At 56.8% G+C, this 19,516-nt stretch overlaps 1 protein-coding gene across 1 annotated transcript in view; it reads left to right on the top strand.

The window, feature by feature from the left end:
* The window catches only part of TMEM72 (transmembrane protein 72), a 29,894-nt gene extending 10,878 nt beyond the window's left edge, over positions 1 to 19,016 (top strand). The window contains exons 2-5 of the mRNA XM_005856586.2: positions 12,614 to 12,680; positions 15,042 to 15,113; positions 15,796 to 15,935; positions 17,273 to 19,016. Coding sequence (XP_005856648.1) covers positions 12,614 to 12,680; positions 15,042 to 15,113; positions 15,796 to 15,935; positions 17,273 to 17,757 — 764 coding nt within the window. The 3' untranslated portion in view covers positions 17,758 to 19,016. The remainder of the gene's footprint in view (positions 1 to 12,613; positions 12,681 to 15,041; positions 15,114 to 15,795; positions 15,936 to 17,272) is intronic.
* Positions 19,017 to 19,516: the final 500 nt, after the last annotated feature.

Below are 19,516 nucleotides of genomic sequence, written 5' to 3'. Positions count from 1 at the left end.
GGGGAAATGTGTAGCTAGCGATGGACATTACTTTGAATAAAGCACTTTTGATGTTTCTCTTGAAATTATCATGTTTTCTTTGATTACAAAATCCACATTATTAACCAGTACACCTGGTAACTGCAATCCCAGCCAAAATCCTAGCAGGTTTGTTTTGTGTGTGTGCATGTGTGTTTCCTAAGAGTAGACAGGCTGTTTCTAAAATTCACCTGGAAATGCAAAGGTCCTAATATAACCAAAGCAACTTTGTACACAAAGAACAAAATGAGAAATTTAACACTACCTGGTTTTAAGACTTATAAAGCTACAGAAATCAAGACAGTGCAGTTTTGACACAAAGAAGACAAATTGATGAATGGAACACAATAGCATTCAGAAATAGAACTAGCCATATATGTACAACAGAATTTTGACTTAAGTACAAAGATAATTTAGTGTAGAAAGAATAACTTTTAACTTTTTAACTCGCTAACAATTGAATATTCATTCATAAAAAAACAAAATTTTATCTATATTTTGTACCATATACCAAAAAAAGGACTCAAAATGGATTATGGACGTAAATGTAAAACCTAAATCTATGAAATTCCTAGAAAATAGGATAAACTTAAGTCATGGGTTAGGCAGAGATTTCTTAGACACCATACCAAATTTCAATCAATCCATAGAACAAATTAATAAATTGCACACCATCAAAATTTAACACTTTACTCTTCAAAATATAATTTTAAGAGAATGAAAAAACACACAAGTTAACAAAGAGATGTTATGGCAAAAAGCACATGAAGAAATCTTCCATATCATTAGTCACTAGGGAAATGCACACCGAAACCACAATGAGGTACCGCCTGCCTTTAGAATGGCTGAAAGACACCATGCTACATGCTGAAGTGTTGGCAAGGATGTGGCACTCTCAAACACTGCTGATGGGGATGTAAAATGGCACACTCACTTGGGAAATGATTTGGCAGTTTCTTAAAAATGACCCACTCCTAGGTACTTACCCAAGGAAAAAGAAAGCATATGTTCCTGAAAATATTGTACATGAGTGTTCATAGCGTCTTTTTTGTAGTAGCCAAAACTAGAAACAATCCAAGTTCCCAGCAACAGGAGGCTTCTATCCATACTACTCAGCAACAGAAGAGCACATGCTGCCCCGGCAGGTGTGGCTCAGGTGGGCATCGTCCCAGGCACCAAACGGTTGCGGGTTGGATTTTGGTCGGGGCACATTCCTGGGTTGTGGGCTTGAGCCCCAGTGATGGGCGTGCAGGAGGTAGCCAATCGCTGTTTCATTCTCTCCCTCTCCCTTCCACTCTCTCTAAAAATTAATTAAAATATTTTTTAAAGAAAAAGCACATGCTACAACATGGATGAATCTCAATAATCATCCGGAATGAAAGTAAACAGATGCAAAAGAGTACCATTTAAATAAATTTTTAGAAAATGAAAACTAATCTCTAGTAACAGAACATAGATTAGTGGTTGTGAAGGGTGGATGGATGGGTAAGGATGGAAGGTTTGCAAGGATATGAGGAGAGATATGTTCATTATCTTGATTGTAGTGATGGTTTCTGGGTATATACACATGTCAATACTTGTCAAACTGAACACTCTGAATAAGTGCAGTTGTTATATATCAATTATACTTCAATAAAACTGTTTTTAAAGGGGGATGTGCCTTATCTATTGCCAAAATAATGCTGTGTAACATCCACAGACCCTCAGTGGGAGGGAGCAACCAGCTTTTATTACTCACACATCTGGGCAAGCAGGCTGGGCAGCCCTGCTAATGTCAGCTGGGTGTGCTTCCCTTGCTGGGGCTGTTGTCTCATCTAGACTGGCCAGGGCTGGGATGAATGGGCCACTCTGCTCTCTGTGTCCCTGCTGCTCCAGCAGGCTGGCTCTGGCATGCTCCACGAGAGAACATGCAAGTTTACAAGCCCATTTCACGCCTGTTCTTGCATGGTGCCCAAAGCAGGCCATGTTGCTGAGTCCAGATGCAAGGGTCGGGGAAACAGACTTCACGGCAGTCACTTAACAGCGTGTGGATGCCCAGAGGGGTGAAGGTTGGGGGCACCACAGCACTCCGCACAGGGGCTTTGCGCAGCGCAAGATCAGCCTCTTGGCTGGTCAGCTTCGGTGTGTGGCTCATGTTTGAAGGATCCAGTAGAGAATGAGTGGAGACTTGCTTCTGGGGAACTCTACCTACACAGACGTGTGAGAGTGAGGGTGTACTGAGTGCCACGCTGTACTCTGAAAGTTCTTCTAACTGCATATCGGAAACTTTCTCCTGTAAAACCTTGGCCTTTAATCGCAGTGCCTCTGAAACCTGGCTCGTAGGTGTCGGCTGAACAGCTCTCAGTACCCAGGTAAATGTCCCTGCCGTGTTAGAATCTGCCAGAACTTCTCCTGAGTAAGAAGCCTTCAACCACTACTTTGTGTCTCAGCAGCTTCTTAGCAACTAGTTCTAATACCTCCACGTCCTTAGCTGTAGTGGAAATCTAGCTTTCACCTCTGCAACCAGCTGTGCCCTCTTCTGACCCGAAGCCCTCTCCAGCCATCGACATCAACCCAGTGCATCAGCTCCTAAGGGGTCCTCACAGCCCGAAGACCAGCAGGAGACAGCCATTCCTGAGAAAGAGGAGCGGTCACTAAGACGCGGGAGTTAAGAGGCTGCCCCGGCAGCAGTGAGAATGACATTCTCGTGCAGCTACCTGGGCAGCCCGGGCCCAGATCACTGCCTGGCATGAAAAGCCAGTTAGAGCGTTGGCTCGTGGACTGAAGGGTCCTGGGTTCGATTCTGGTCAAGGGCCTGGTTTGCAGGCTCAATCCCCAGCCCTGATCAGGGCACCTGTGAGAGGCAACCAAATCAGTGTGTCTCTCACACATCCCTTCCACTCTCTCTAAAAATGAATGGAAAAAATATCCTCGAATAAGGATTAACAAAAAGAAAAAAGAAAAAAAAAGCCAGGTAGTGTGGCCTCTAGTGACCGCTGTGAAGTGTCCTGTGTTGCCACCAGGGCACTGCACCAATGCAAGACAGGCGTCAGAACTCAACCCAGCAAAGGAGTCGGAACAGACAAGCCGTCGTCAGCCGCGAGGTCCATCCCAAGGCAAAAGCAGCACATGCTCAAGCCAGGGAGCTGGGCCTGGGCAAGCAGCACCACACGCAGGCCCCAGCCTCACACACACAGGCCCACACAGAGCGTGTTACAAGCGAGATGTGTGTGGATGGGGCTTTGGGCCACTTATATCCGCGCCGGGCTGCAGAAGGAAGCTGAGACCAGAAAGTCCATGAGCAGCATCGGGGCACAGAGAAGGGCTCCTAGTCCAGTAGGCGTGTGCATCGGTGGAAGGAAGGATGGAAATAAGCCCCCTCTTCCCCCAAGAGCACTAACGGGAACACCTGCCTCGCCTAACAATACTCTGGCCATCGGCTACATTTGCAGAACATCCATCATACAAGGCCGAACTCTCACAGCCAATGCACACGTCTTATTCTCGTCATTTTCCAGAAGAGGAAGCAGGTGAAAGGATGACTTGTTGGAAGAGCCGGGATCCACCTTCCTGAGGCACCTCCCTCCTGCCCACTGCAGCTCAGCACCCTCCTACCTCTGCCCCACACTCTGGCCCCGAGCGCCATGTTGCCCACAAGATGCTCAGAAGATGTCCACAGGCCCAGGCTGCACCTCAGCCTCGGGGTCCAGAATCGGACCACTGCTAAGCCGGCGTAAGCAGTGCAGGAAGACAGCGCAGAAGAATACCCTGGCCTCTGGGAGAAGGAAATTCTGTGGGGGTTGTGGACCCAGTCCGGACAGGAGGGACAGAAACTAGAGGCTGAGGTGGGATGCAGTGGGATGCAGTGGGATGCAGGGGTCAGGCTGGTCCACAAGGGCTTGAGGAGAAGAGCTGGCTCCAGCTGCCACTGCCAGGGGGCCTCACTGGGGACTGTGCAGGGCAGTGGGATGGAGCAATTGGCTCTGTTGGACTAGGACAGTGGTCGGCAAACTCATTAGTGAACAGAGCCAAATATCAACAGTACAACGATTGAAATTTCTTTTGAGAGCCAAATTTTTTTAAACTTAAACTATATAGGTAGGTACATTGTTATTAACTTAATTAGGGTACTCCTAAGGCTTAGGAAGAGCCACACTCAAGGGGCCAAAGAGCCGCATGTGGCTCAAGAGCCGCAGTTTGCCAGCCACGGGACTAGGATGAGGGCTAACAGGATCCCGAGGGACAGATAACAGGGAGGGATAGAAGGACGGGCCCTGAACAGCTCTGTGAAAGCACCCTGCCCACCGACAGCGGCAGAACCGTGCGGCCGCATGAAGGCAGTTCTGGGGGCAAAACTTTCTTACATGAAGCCCAGTTCTGGGGTGAGCATGGCACTTGTCTCCTGTCTCCGTGTCACACTGTCAGCTCTCCTGACTTCTGGACAAGGCCTCGGGGTCACTGGTTGGGTGGGTTGCTGATGAGAGTCGCCCATTTTGTACTGAACTGGAGCCCTGTAGATGTAGAGTTTCAGACATCTCAGCCAGGACAGAGTGCAGGCCAACCTCCATGAGTAGCCAGAAGCCCACAAACCATGGGCCGTGTACAGCGCTGGACGCCAGGGCTTGCAGCCCGGCCTGGGAGTAAATGCCTCCTTCAATTTAGAATTTAAATGTGTGCCCAGGTGCCTGGCTCAGCTCATCCTAGTCCTGGCTCCGCTGAATAACTTCCCTGTTGTACAGACAGCCCTGCCTACAGCAGAAAACCGGGCAGTTCCTCAGTCCATGCCACAAAGCGAGGACTGCGCCGTCCTCATTCCCATGGGTCCTGAGGCCTCTTAGCGAGCAGGTGCCCCCTGCAGTCTGGGCAGAGGGCAGAGGGAGGCAGGTGGGCCGATCTTCTCACACACCCATCCCACTCTTCACCCCCAATTAAGGCTACACTTGATGTCCAATTCCTGGCTTCTGAAGTGTCTGGTTTTGAAGACTAGTCCCTGCAAAGCACAGGGAACTCCAGGCCTCGGTGAGAGCAGTTTTGGGGTGCCATGTCTGTGTCACAGGGAACAGTGGTGCCTCCCAAGGAGAGCTGGTCCCCAGCACAGGTCAGCCAGCGCGCCCGGAGGGGGTGGCTGCCCAGGGGGCACTGGGCGAGGTCACAAACTCCCCTGTAGCAGGAGGCCTCACTTTTGCTTTCCTCACTTTTTCAACTGAGCGTCTCTGCGAAATGAAGCTGCAGAGGGCACAGCTGTGGAAGGCAGGCCCTCAGTCCCCAGCACAGGTCAGCCAGCTCGCCCGGAGGGGGTGGCTGCCCAGGGGGCACTGGGCGAGGTCACAAACTCCCCTGTAGCAGGAGGCCTCACTTGCTTTCCTCGCTTTTTCAACTGAGCGTCTCTGTGAAATGAAGCTGCAGAGGGCCCAGCTGTGGAAGGCAGGCCCTCCAGGGTCCTCCAGGAAAGCCAAGGCACGAGACACCAGAGGACTCCACGGCCCAAACGCAGGCCGACACCAGCCTGCTCCTGGGGACTGCACCCTGAGGCTGTGCACACATGTGGGCAGGGGACCGTTGCTGCGGGATCTGGGAGCCTGGAGGGGGCAGCCCCGGTGAGAGGTGCAGAGGCCATGGGGCCTGGGGATGCTCACTGCTGAGAGTCAGGGCCCACCAGGCTGGCACGGGAACCTCGGGCCCCACTGCCAGGCAATCAGAGGACAGGATTAGCTGCATTTCCAGTTATCTGCGGCTACATCTAAAGCCACTCAAAACTTAGCAGCTTAAGACTACAGCTCTTTCCTTTTGCTCAAACGTTGTGGCTCAGGGGCACAGGCAGGGCACCGTGAGGATGGCATCTCTCCATGCGGGGCCTGGGTGGGTGCTGGGTTGGCCACGTGTCCTGACTGCGAGCTCGGGTCAGCGGTTCCTCCACTTGGACCTTCTGGGGCTGGATGTCCAAGAACTTCACTCCCATGTCCCATGCCCGGCTGAGGGGTCCCAAACCAGCTGGGTCTCTCTCTCTCTCTCTCTCTCTCTCTCTCTCTCTCTCTCTCCCCCCATAGTTATCTTGGGGTTCTTCAGGAGCGTCAGACTTCCACATAGTGGGTAGCTTCTCCCAGAACAAGCATTTTAGAAAGTCACAGTAGAAGAAGCTCTTTGCGAATTAGCCATGCCAGTCCCCAAACTTTACTTGTACATCCTTCCTTCCATCAGACAGACCCTCCAGCGGCGGGGGTTGCACTACACCTCTCGATGGGAAGAGCTGCGGTTTGTTCCCAGCTTCCATCTAGCATCTGCTGTAACGGAGCACCCCATCTTACATTGTTACAGTCAGGGTATCTCCTCACCGAGCAGACTAAGTTTGTGGGGGGCAACTGTCTGTCATAGATCCAGCAACAATCTCTCCAGCTCTCTGGATGAGCTCCTGCCAGGGTCTGCAGGGATGTCCTCACAGGAGAGAGGCCTGGGAGACCTTTGGGGAGATGGTGTTAGGCACTAGAGTAAGTCCTCGCAGAAGCAGTGGTCCCAGGGCACTTGGCTGCACCCAGGCTGCCCATGGAGGGGTTTCCCCAGACCATGGGGCACAGCTTGTCAGCCGGCGTGGCGCCCTTAGAGGGCGGGACGAGGTGAAAGAGCGTGAGGGTGTGGGCCCCGGAAGCCGCACTGTCTGCTCCAGTGCGACCCGTGAACCTGCTCAGCTCCGGGAGCTGCACTGAGAGGCACCCAGAGACAAGGCCCTGCCCCTGACCTGTGCACCGACTCACGGCATCACAGATCCAAGCCCTGAACTCTGTTCCGTCAGCCTGCCTCACCTGGCCTGTCTCCTCCACAGGGACTGCCTGTCTCCTCTGCCTTCTTCCTGCTCCTCGTGCTGTGGCTTGTTCCCACCTTCCACATCCCCATTTCCTGGGTGGGTGCTGGGGCTGTCTGCCCAGGCAGGCCATGCGTTTGCTTTGCACCCCTGTACTTTACCTGGACCTGGCTCAGAGGATGTGCTGTGAGCAGGGGTGTGGACTCGCCACGGGGACCCTGTGCCTTGATCAACCAGAGCAACCCTTGGTGGCTGGGGCAACAACCTGGGGGTGAGATTCAGGCTGGGACCACTTGTGACACTCAGCAGAGAGCTCTGCCCAGGCTGCGGGCCCTTTGCAACATGCCCAGGGTGAGGGGTGAGGGGGTTATCACCACCCTGACCCACAGCTTGGGCACCAGCTGGTCGCTGAGGCAGTGAAGGGGCAGGTTCCTGCCTCTATCTGATGAAGACATCGCAAAAATGCATGCACAGCTGGACAGGGCGATGCCATGGCCCACTGCCCGTGGTGACAAGGTCTCATTCACTTGACACCCCCATGCTTGTGAAGGGCCCCAGGGAACATCCTCCCCACCTGCACGCTCTCTCTCGAGTCCTTCCCCGACCTCTGCCAGCAGGGACCTCAGAACCCTGCGAAGCGGTCCTGATCCCGTCACTCTCTGCCCATCACAGCTGGGTGCTGGGCCAAGGTGCTCACCTCCCGGGCGCTGGTTGGAACTTTTTCATGATAACATGGGGCTGACAAGCCCCACCTTGAGGAATGTTGTGCACAGTCGCAGGATTGTGCGGGGCCTGCTGCAGTCTACAGCACGCGGTGGGACCGCCCTGTGGGGCAGCTGGGCTGGCTCGCCCAGAAAGCTTCCAACCCCAATGTCTTGTGGTCACCTTGACCATCTCACACCGCGGCTTCCTCTACCCAGAAAAAGGCCATCATGCGACAGCAGGGCATGCCCTTCTCCCCTGCCCCCTCTCCCGGTGCCCTGCCTGCAGGCAGGTGAACAGGCACCCAAGCACACCGTTAGGAGCCAGGGCCATCATGCGACAGCAGGGCATGCCCTTCTCCCCTGTCCCCTCTCCCGGTGCCCTGCCTGCGGGCAGGTGAACAGAGTCACCCAAGCACACCGTTAGGAGCCACGACCAGAACTTTGCTTCAAGCCAGACCCACAAAGGAACTGGAGGCTGGCGGTGTGCTGGGGGAGGGGAGGCCAGGAGCACCCGGAGCAGGTCCTGTACCTCCGCCACCTCTCGTCCGCCAGGCAGTCTTAGCCAGTATCGCCAAAGCCTCCTACCCTCTTCCTGAGGGCAGGGAGCTTTCTGAGATGCCAATCTGAGCACATCACTCAGCTGCTCCCAGCACCCAAGTGCCCCACCCCCTGCCCAGCCCACTGAGATGCCAATCTGAGCACATCACTCAGCTGCTCCCCCCACCCCCTGCCCAGACCGTGGAGCCTGCTATTTAAAGAGCCACAGTCTGGCCTCAGACCACAGTCACTGCCCATGCCCTTCCCAGGCCCCAGCTCCAGAGGAAATCACTTGCTGTTACACTTGCCGGGCCCTGCCCCTCCCCCAGCTCAGGTCTGTCTCCTGCGTGCCGGCCTGCCAGTCCTTCTTGGTTCAACACCTTCAGGAATGGCCCTCCTCTCTCTGGCTCTCTGAACGCTTAGGTGAGCCTCTCTTACAGTCTGGGTCATGGTACTTTTTCAGTCTGTACATACCACGTATCTCCCCTGGACCAAGCATGCCCCAGAGAGGAGCACATGCCTGACCCAGCCCGCCGCTGGGTGGACCCCCACTCACCCCAACAGGAAAACCCAGAAGATGAGATGGAAGCACAGCCTAGGAAGAGCTGCCAGGAGACAAAGGAGTCAGCCAAGCAGCTCCAGGGCAGAAACGGGATCGGGTCGAGGCCGCAGGCAGAAAGGTGGATGCAGGGACCCAAGGAAGGACTTCATGTTGTCTCAGCCGTGCATGGTCTGCCTCTGAGCTCGGGAGCCCAGAACTAGGATGATCAAGCAGAAAGCAGGTGACCCCGTGGCCCCAGTGTCGAAGGACCTTTGGCTCCCAGGAGAATCCCACTGGATCCCCTTAGGGATCTCCTGGCCTTAGAACCCACATTCCTCACTCCATCACCCTGTCCCCCTCCTCCAGCCAAAGGGCACCCCTGCCCTGGGCTTGCAGAGCTTCTGGGTGAGAACCCCACCTCCCTGGACGGGGCTAGATGGAGGCTGGGAAAGCTGCCCCGGCCGAGTAAGGGGAGGAAGGAGCTCGTGTGCACGGTCCCCTGACCCCACCACGCACAGAGCCCTGCGTCTCAGCTTTGTCAATCTCCCCAAGCCCAGCAACAGCTCTGAGGTGTAACTTATTCTCCCCTTTCAGAGGGAACTCAGCGAAGACAGTTAGTACACACCCACTCCACCAAGGTCACGTGTACCCACTCCACACAGGTCTCATGTACCCACTCCACCAAGGTCATGTGTACCCACTCCACCAAGGTCACGTGTACCCACTCAACACAGGTCACATGTACCAACTCCACCAAGATCATGTGTACCCACTCCACCAAGGTCATGTGTACCCACTCCACCAAGGTCACGTGTACCCACTCAACACAGGTCACATGTACCAACTCCACCAAGATCATGTGTACCCACTCCACCAAGGTCATGTGTACCCACTCCACCAAGGTCACGTGTACCCACTCAACACAGGTCACATGTACCAACTCCACCAAGATCATGTGTACCCACTCCACCAAGGTCATGTGTACCCACTCCACCAAGGTCTCATGTACCCACTCCATCAAGGTCACGTGTACCCACTCCATGCAGGTCACGTGTACCCACCCCAAGGTCACATGTACCCACTCCACCCAGGTCATATGTACCCACTCTAAGGTCACGTGTACCCACCCCAAGGTCACATGTACCCACTCCACCCAGGTTACGTGTACCCACTCCAACCAGGTCACGTGCACCCACTCCACCAAGGTCATGCGTACCCACCCCAAGGTCACATGTACCCACTCCACCCAGGTCACATCACCTAGAACTGGACGTCTAAGCCGGCTCTCTTATTTCTGTTGTCACTTTGATTTTTTAGATTGCAAACCCCTTCTGCCTCTGATGCTTCTCCAATGCCCCTTTGACCACTGACCCTTTGTTTCAGTCAATAGGTATTAACATAGCTCTCCACAGGCCTGATGGTGCAAGTTAGGGAACCAGGCTGTTCCCAAGGCCCTCTCCTGCCATCTGCTGGCCATTTGCCACAAGCCCGTGGGAATCTACAAAGACCATGATCAGAATGAAACCCCCCCCAAAAATAACAAGCTATTTCATTGAGCGACTGTGATGTGCGTGGGATCAATTAGCCTACTAAATCCTCATAATCATTATGTTCAAGAGGGACAATGAGGAAACTGAGGCCAGAGGGATGAGTGACTCAGCTATTAACTAGCAAATGCGAGGCTGAACTGCAGGATCTGACCTAGGCCACCGCGGCCGTTGGTTTATTTGTTTTGCTTACGTTCCCTGTACCTCAGTTTCCTCTCCTGGAAAATGAGGTTGACATGCTACTTTCACTTGGAATGTTGTGATCATTAAATAAGTTAATAAATGCTAAGTGCTGAAAACAGGGCAGGATACACAGTGAAAATTAAATAAATGAACATTTGCCTGTAACACACACACACGCACCACACACTAATATATACACATACCATACACACACACCACACTATAACACACACACACATACCATGCACATCACACCCACCACACCCACACATACACACCACATACAAAACATACCAACACATATGCATATCACATACACCACACACACATACTGTAGTCTAACACTATTAAATAAATGAACATTTGCCTGTAACACACACACACATGCATACCACACACTAATATATACACATACCATACACACTCACCACACTCTAACACACACACACATACCATACACATCACACCCACCACATACACACCACATACAAAACATACCAACACACATGCATATCACATACACCACACACACATACTATAGTCTAACACTCACATACCACATACACCACATGCATGCATAACAAATATAATACACATATCACATACCACACACAACACACACCTATGCATATCACACACAACACATGTGCATGCACGCACACACGCGCACGCACACACACGCACACACACACCACATGCATGCATAACAAATATAATACACATATCACATACAACACACAACACACACCTATGCATATCACACACATGTGCATGCACGCACACACACCACTCACATACACTGGTACACAGTGGAAACCAGGAAACTGCTCACCACCTGCAGCCAGAAACCTCACGTTTGCTCCTTCACATTCTGGCGAGTGTGTGTCCTGTGAGCACAACACCAGCCTCGTTTTCCTCCCTGCAAAATGGGGCGTGCAGAGTTCACTGTGTGCAGGGATGCTATGAGGAGTCGGGACATGTGTGACCATCGTGTGTAAACCAGTGAGTGCAGGTGGTGCTGACACGCATCCCTAGCTCCTCACCTGGGCTGATCCTGCAGAGGACAGAGACACTGTCCCCACCTCTCGAGCACAGGGCTCCATCAACGAGACAACCTGGGTGCCTGGTGCCTCCCCGCCCTTCCTAGGTCAAGGCACCCCCTCCCGTCTCCCTGCAGCACCGCCACCTCCCCCAGAAGTGAGGGTGGAGGTGCTGGCAGCCTAAGGCCTAAGCAAGGGGCTCCATACTTCGTGGGGGGCAGCCCTTCTGCCCAGACAAAGGGCTGGGGTCACCCAGGGGCGGGAGCTCACACAGCATCTCCACCTGGGATGAGGGGAGGCCTCAGGCCCAGGGAAGCAGCCCGCCCAGGCGCCGCAGACCAAGGGCCATTCAGCCAATGTTGGCAACCCCAGCTGCCTCTTTGAGTTTCAGAAGAGCGGGGAGGACACGGTGGCAAACACCACAGTGGAAACACCGGGCTACGTCACCTGAGCCCAGAGAGACATGCAGGTGCAAGAAGTATGATCGATTAGGCCCAGAAAGAGGTCTGACCCGGGGCCACCGTGGTCCGGGCAGGCCTGGGAGCTCTGAGTGCCGCCCGTGACCTGTTTCATCAGCCAGTGGCTGGGGTCGGAGCCGTGGCTGGGGCAGTGAAGCTGTTAGAGCAGGGCGTCCCCGGAGGAGATGACGGTGAGCCAGCAAGTCTGCAAAGGTGGCTCCAAGGCAAAGTGCACCCTGGGAAAAGGGAGGTTAAGTGTCCGAGCACCAACTGCCAGGAAAGGGCAAGAGAGAGATGGGGCTGAGGGGCATCTGTGTCAGGGCTTGATCGGCCCTGGGGCCGAGCCGTGAGTGTGAGGCAGCTGCCAAACCAGCAAGGGAAATGGAGCCACGGGACAGCAAGAGCAGGCGGGTCCCCCCGGGCCACGCACTGACACTCAGACACAGCACCCCTGGCACGGGCCTGCGGGCGGCCAGGGCCCTTGGCACCAGGACACAGGCGGGACGGCAACAGCAGAGCGGAAGTCCTGGCGTCGTGGCTGTCCCTGGGGCACCTGGGTGGGTGGCGTCTGTGCTCTGGGGAGACTGCACTGCACACCTCTGGGGCTCTGCCTGAAGCCACCCTGGTTTCCGAGACGAGTCAGGAGGCTCCTGCTCTCTCCATCTTCCCAGCTGCTCGTCTCTGTGCCGCATGGGAAGAGCCTCCCCGGCTCTCGGTCCCAGGGACAGCCTGGCTCCTGGCCACGGCGCCCTGCTCAGGGCAGGGCTGTGGCGGGAGCACCTGGGCCACTGTCCCCTCCTCTCCCCTCAGTGTTGATCGGCGTGGGCACCGAGACCTTCCTCCAGGGGCACTTCAAGAGCCTGGCCTTCTACCTGCTGTGAGTACGCACGTGCTCTCCCCGGGGCGTGTTTGCTTTCTCCTCCAATAAACACGGAGCAGCTCCGCCTGAGTCCATCCTGTCCCAGAGGTGGAAGGGCTAGAGGGCGCCTTAGAGTATCCTCTGCTTTGGAAAGGGCTGTAATCAAACCATCCCATCAACCAACCAATTACCCTCCCATCATCCATCCATCTATTCCCATGGCCGCCTATCCACCCATTCATCTCTTCAGGAATTTTTAGGGAGCAAACATTAACTGAGCTCTTGTTTTAGAGAGAGGGGGGTCTCAGAGGACTATACACTTGCGCCACCTTCCTGCCAAGCGGCTAAAGGTTTTCTGTACACGGTGTCCTTTAGCTCAGGCAGCCGGAGAAGTGACCAGTGCTGGTTTTGCAGATGAGAAATTCAGTGGGAGTCAGCAGCTCAGCCACATCACCAAGCTCATGAGCAGCCTCTGTCCTTTCTTCTCTGCCCGCTGTCCCTGCAAATGCCCCTGGCAGGGGGAGCACTGTGCAGTTAGTCCCTGAGGGGGAGGGAAGCCTAGCACCCCTGCAGCTCTGACCGCCAGCTCCCAGCAGCCCCTCCCAAGAGGAGCCCAGCATGCCTGTGGGGTCAGCAGGATGCCTCCTCTGCCCCCACATTCCCCTCCATGTCCAAGCTCAGCATGTGGCCTCGTCGGCATCCTAAGGAGCCCCCCTGCCTCAGACAAGCTCTCCGGTGCGCGAGGTGCTTTCTTCTCTGCCCGCTGTCCCTGCAAATGCCCCTGGCAGGGGGAGAACACTGTGCAGTGAGTCCCCGAGGGGGGGGAAGCCTAGCATCCCTGCAGCTCTGACCACCAGCTCCCAGCAGCCCCTCTTGACGGGAGCCCAGCATGCCTGTGGGGTCAGCAGGATGCCTCCTCTGCCCCCACTCTCCCTTCCATGTCGGCATCCTAAGGAGCCCCCCTGCCTCAGACAATCTCTCCGGTGCGCGAGGTAGGTCACGTCCACCATCTCCCAGCCAGGCCACGACCCCGCAGTGCATGTGCACACTGCCACCATGTCAGCCGCCTGGACACACAGGTCCCTTTGGCGACTTTCATGGCTGCCACAGCCTCCAGGCCACACTTCTTTGTCATCCCTCACCTCCACCTTATTTCTAGTCACTGGGTTTACACCCCAAGCGGTTCTCTTTCCCAACTCACCCACCTCACCTCTGAGCCTTTGCTCATCCCGTCAGGTACCCAGGGTGCCTTTCCACCCACTTCACCTGAGTCCCAGGTTCCTTCCTGGCATCCGGCGCTGAGACCCCTGCCCATGCCGGGACCCCCACTGGCTGGGAGTGACCTCCTGTTCCGAAGGTCCCCGGGTCCTACTGAGTGTCCCAGCCACTGTGCACAGTCTCCCTAGGAGTCCATGGAACACTTAACACTAAGCCTTTCCCAGAGTGGGCCGGGCTGCATGGAAGAATTAGAGCCTACCAGACAGGGGGAGAAAGGAGGAGTCCTTGCAAGAGGGGCCGGCCTGTGCAAAGGCCCTGGGGCACCTAGCAGCTTCCTGTGTAGTCAGAGTATGTGGACGGGCTTTAAAAGGTGTGCTAAGGAAATTCAATCCTATCGGCCAGGGAGACTCTCCAATAAGAAATGTGGGTCCCATTCCCGAAGATTGTGATGCCTGGCCCAGGAATCGATGACTTTACATATTCCCAGGAAATTCTGATTGAGGGTCTCCGGACCACAACTGGAGCATGAGGAGGCTTTGAAGAATCCTAGCCTGGGAAGAGTATGATCAGATTCAGGTGTCAGAAGGAGCCCTTGGGCAGCTGGTGTGACCACATGGAGGAGCAGGTGAGGGCCAGGCAGCCGGGAGACCAAAAGGGGAAAGTGGTGCAGGTGCCTGGGGGCAAGGCCCAAACGCAGGCTCCCCGGTGAGGCCAGAGAGAACGGACGGATGCTGAGATGATTTCAGGACACAGTCAGCCCGTCCCGGCAACCTTGTGCGTGATGAGCAAAGTGGGAGAAGAAAAGGCTCCGGAACGGGTGCAGCTTTAAGCCTCTCGGTCGGGCAGGGGGTGTCCGTCCTGGTGACAGTAGGCAGAACGTCTGCCAGTGTCCCCCACGGTGCTGGGTCGAGGTGGCCCCTCCTGCTGGCCTGCAGCTCCCTCCTCACCTGTCTGTGGGCCCCAGGCCCCAACCCCTCCACCACCACAGCCCAACCTCATGCCGGCCCCGGCATCAAGACCCACCGGGGGGACGCTGGCTGGGTGACAGGATGAGGTTGAGAAGCTTCTGGTCAGGAGGCCAAGGCGCGGCGAGAAGACGACCGCAGGAAGGTGAAGGGAGAGCCGGAGGAGGCCCAGCCTCCCTCACCTGTCTCCACGCAGGTTCACGGGAGCCACCGTCGCCGTGTGCGAAGGGGCCTACTTCGTGGCTCAGCTGCTGGCCATCTGCTTCCAGTGAGTAGCTCCCACCGCCCAGGGATCCTTGCAACTTCTGGGGGCAGGTGAGGGAGGAGCCCTAGGCTTGCCGGGCATTTTACCAGTCCTGGAGGGCTCCACCCCAACTAGGACCTGGGCACAAAAGAATGACCACCAGGGGGAACCAAAGAGCCATGGCAGTGGGTGTGGAAGAGGCCACGTCTGGGCCAACACACCATCCGCCAGTCCAGCTGCTCCCCAGAGCCAGCCTGCCAGGAAGAGATGTGAGATCCCTGCTCCAAGTCAGTCTAGAGGGCGAAGGAGCTGGGCCTAAGGGCAGGTGCTTTTCTCCTTTGAACCTGGAGGCAGCAGCCCTGAAGGAATCAGGCGGGTGTGGACTCTGCATGCCTGTCAGGAAGCCCCTCTGGGCCCGTGTCATCTACGCCCAAGCAAGACCCTAAGCAGCCAGGCCCCTCGCGCAGGGCATGCTCCGCACAACCGCCCCGCCCGTGTCCCCCACACTGCACTCTGCTCCGCTTTGCTGTGGGCCCCCAGCGGACCCCTGAGGGGGAAGGGGCACAGCGAGACCCCTCACTGAGGACTCCCACCGTGGTGTCTGCAGAGAGCATGGCCTCAGCAGAGCCTCCCACAGCCTCGAGAGTTGCTGGGCTTTCCCGAGTTACTGCCTGCTCCCTGCTCACCCCCGGCTCCTTCCTCCCAGGTGTCAGCCAGGGTCCCTGGCCGCCAGAGCGAGGGAGAAGGCCCGCTGGCTGGGTTGCTTCCAGAAGTTCCTGGCCTACCTGCTGCTGTCCGTGGCCTGCTTCCTCCACCCCGTCCTGGTCTGGCATGTGACCATCCCAGGTAGGACTCCAGGGGGAGTGGAGGCAGGCCGCCCACACGGGGAGGCTCTGAGCACGAGGGCTGTGTCCTCCTCACTCAGCCTGCGGTGACGTGGCCCCAGGGCCCTGAGCCCACTGCCCTCTCTGGCCCAGGCCGTGGGGATGAGGACCTGTCAGACCTGATTCAGCGGCAGGAATGTGCCGGAAGTGCATCCTTCGTGTAGGCGTCCAGAGGCTGCACCCCAACGGACGTGGCCTTTCTGTCGAAGCCTGTGTGTGGACTGAGCTTTCAGAGGGTGACAGTCATTTCTCTGCCCAGACCCATCCTGTCTCCCAGTGCCCTGACTCAGGCCACACCCTCGGCCTGAGGTGGGAGCACAGCAGGAAGGGACCGAAGACCCTCACAGCCGCAGCACGTCCTGCTCCTCAGGCCCTGGGTCAGCGGCTTCTGGTTGCAAAGGCAGGAGTCTCCCACCTCCCACCTCCCGGGTTCTGTTCATGGCTTTTCTGCTAACACCCTCCTCTTGACCCACCTAAAATCCAGAAAGCAAACCTCCCAGGGAGACAAGACTGAAGGCAGAGCCTCCTTTCCTTCCTGCAGTCCCTGTCATAGCCCTCAGAGCCCCCCTCAACCCCCACCCCCACCCACGGCCTCTGTGGACGCCTGAGCAGGACACAGCCCTGCAGAGCTAGAGCAAGCCATGGCCTCCAGCCCCTGGGAAAGCAAGAGAGGCCCAGGAGGCTCTGGCCCCGGAGGCAGGACTGGGTCCCCGCTTCCTCTGCACAGGGCAGGGGTCCCAGCAGGGAACCCAGAGTAGCAGGTCCCAGCCTGGGACAGAGGGTCCTCTGCCTGGAGGCCTTGGGCGGGGCCAGGAAGGGGAGATGCTACACCGGCCCTACCCAAGGAGTCTGCACTTGCTTCTGTTTGCTGGGGAGGCTACAGTGAAGGCGGGCTCCCGCTTCTGGGACGGGAAGTCCAGTTCAGCAGGTGGGGCCTGGTATCCAACATAGAACCCGGACCCACTGGCAGGGTCCAGGTCCAGCTCCAATAAGCTGTAGTGAGAGAGGCTGAGTGCGGCGATGGAGGCTGCTCCGGCAGCACCAGGGGGGCTGTCACCAGGAAGGGAGCCTCAGGCACAGGGTCCCCTAGCTCACGGGCAGGGGCAGGGCCCCAGCACGGCATCAGGCCGCCCCCAGGCCTGCTGTGGTGTGAGGGGAAGTGAGGTGTGAGGGCTGGAGCACAGCAGCCTGAGTGGCCACACCGGTTTGTGTCGTGGCCTTCGGGAACCATGGGCTTGGGCAGCCTCAGGCTTCTCTCCAGGACACTTCCAGCACCCTGACCGCCCAGCTCTCTTCCAGGCTCCATGCTGGTCCTCACTGGCCTGGCCTACTTCCTGCTCAGCAAGCGGAAGAAGAGCAGGGCCACGCCCGCGGTGCTGGCCACCCAGGAGCAGTACACGGACCCCTCCAGCAGCGCCAGGAGCACCACCGGCTCCGGGGACACCGAGCAAACCTACACCTTCCACGGAGCCCTCGGGCCGGGGCCCGGCTCCCTCCTCGACCACATGAGGTGCATCCTGAAGGGGCCCAGGAAGCCCAGCGCCCCCCAGCGCCCGGAGGCCCCCACCGAGCTGACTCTGGAGCCTGCTGCCTCGCTGGCCGCGAAGAAGCAGGTGCGCTTTGAAGAAAGTGCGGCCAGGATCATCCCCGCCCTCGCCGCCGGCCTGGACAGCGAGGACAGCGAGCCGGAGCCGGAGGAAGCCAGCTCGGACACCACCCCCATCATCCCTCCCCCGCAAGCTCCATCCTTCCTGTCTTCTCTCTCGGGCAGCAGCCTCTTCTGAGCTGCGGGCTCCAGCCTGGGAGACGCTCGGCAAGGGGTCTGCGCGGACTGATGGCCCTGCCTGGAGCTCTCTCACAGCGTGGCCCTCGGGGAGCCCGGTCTTCATAGGCCGGCTCTTCAAGGGGTGACCAGGCATCCTCTGCTGGGCCCCCGGGGCCATCGAGTGACATGAGAGGTCCCTCAACAGCCTTAAGGGGGTGCAAACGAAGCCATGTTGGCTCGAGCTGGCATAGGTCCTTTCTCCTGGACATGGAGTGAGGAAATCCTTGTGCTTTCCCCCAAAGAGACCATCGCTCCCGCTTCCCACAGGCTGCCTCAGCCTCAGGAGAAGCCGCCGGGCTCCTGCTGCTCCGGACACAGCGCCCAGCACTCAGCAAGCCCCCGGGCTCATCACCCAGCTCTGAAGGCCAAGGATGTGCCGGCAGCTTAGCCATGTCCACAGGCAGGTATCGAAGGCACCATGAGCCCCAGCCCTGAACTGAGATTGGGGGATGGGGAGGGAAGGCCAGGCCGCAGGCCCTCGAGGCAGAGAGCAGTGCCCAGCAGCGGCCTGCGTCCTCTGTGCTCTGGGCTGGTGCTGGGCGCAGGCGTCACAGAGCCTCTCCAGTAAACAGCCGGCCAGGTGGCAGTGCTCACTCCAAGCACACCGCTGCGGGCTCTCTGCATGGCCACCACACCAACCTTGCCAAGGCCCCAAGTAGACGGTGTGAACAAAAAGATCCTGGAAGCCATCGACAGCTTCCGCAGTGAATGCCTCAGCAGCAGGCAGCGCCCGCTGCACACAAGGGCCAGAGGCTGTGCCCTGAGACGCGCACAGCACAAAGAAGTGGCTCTGCCACACGGAGGTGCCTGGCAGCAGAATAGAGGGTAGAGACAGGTTTAAAAGAGGAGGGGAGCGGGATGGCAGGAAAGTGAGCAGGCAGACCAGCTCTCTGCAAGCAAGCCATGGAAGTGACAGTTAACCCAGATGGAGCAAAGACATTAACCAGATAGTCCTTAGTTAAGGATTTGCAATACGGCTTTCATTTCTAAAAAGTGTCCTTGGGTCCATGAGATTGTTGCAAGGAGAGCAAACACACTCTTCTTCATGGACCATCTCAATTAACGAGCAACCCAGAGAGACTGGTAATGGCTCCCGAGTTCGTCTGTGTGAGCAGCCACGCTCCGCAGAGCCCGCCTCAGACCACGCACTCTACGGTCCAGAGAAGAGACGTGCTTTTTCTTGTATGCTTTTCAAACCCCCGCCCCACTCCTTACAGGTTAGTTTGCAAATGTATTGAAATAGCCAAAGCTAGGATCAGCTTGGCAGCAAGTGTCCCAAATAAGCAGATCTCTTCCTGCAATAACTCACTTCTTGTGTAAAACCAACTGGAAAAAAAGATAAACATTTCCACAAGCCCCCCGTGGTGGAAGTAGTGGAGCTGTTTCTTTAACTGCGAGAGGAGGGACTTCAGGATTTGAGTCAGTCAGAGGAGAGTGAATGACATGGAACGTGGGTATGGGGAGGGGGAACTGTGCCCAGTTCCCAATGGGGAGGTGGCCTAGACAGGAGCCCAAGTCAGGGGGAGCCGGGCCCTGCGCCTGTCCGGTGAGAGGGGTGGTGATGAGCCCAGCGCGATGCAGGCGGCCTCTGGGAACCCGGTGCTCCCACTCCATTCCCGAAGTCCTGGCAGCAGAGCTGGGTAGGTGGCCAGGTCACGTGCAAGAAGCACACCCAGAGGGGAATGTGAATAAACATTTCTTACACCCACGAGCCTTGT

The sequence above is a fragment of the Myotis brandtii genome, unplaced genomic scaffold, assembly GCF_000412655.1.
Source record: "Myotis brandtii unplaced genomic scaffold, ASM41265v1 scaffold1032, whole genome shotgun sequence".
Taxonomy (NCBI): domain Eukaryota; kingdom Metazoa; phylum Chordata; class Mammalia; order Chiroptera; family Vespertilionidae; genus Myotis; species Myotis brandtii.
The sequence above is the reverse complement of the archived record's forward strand: the minus strand, read 5'-3'. Positions and strand labels throughout refer to the sequence as shown.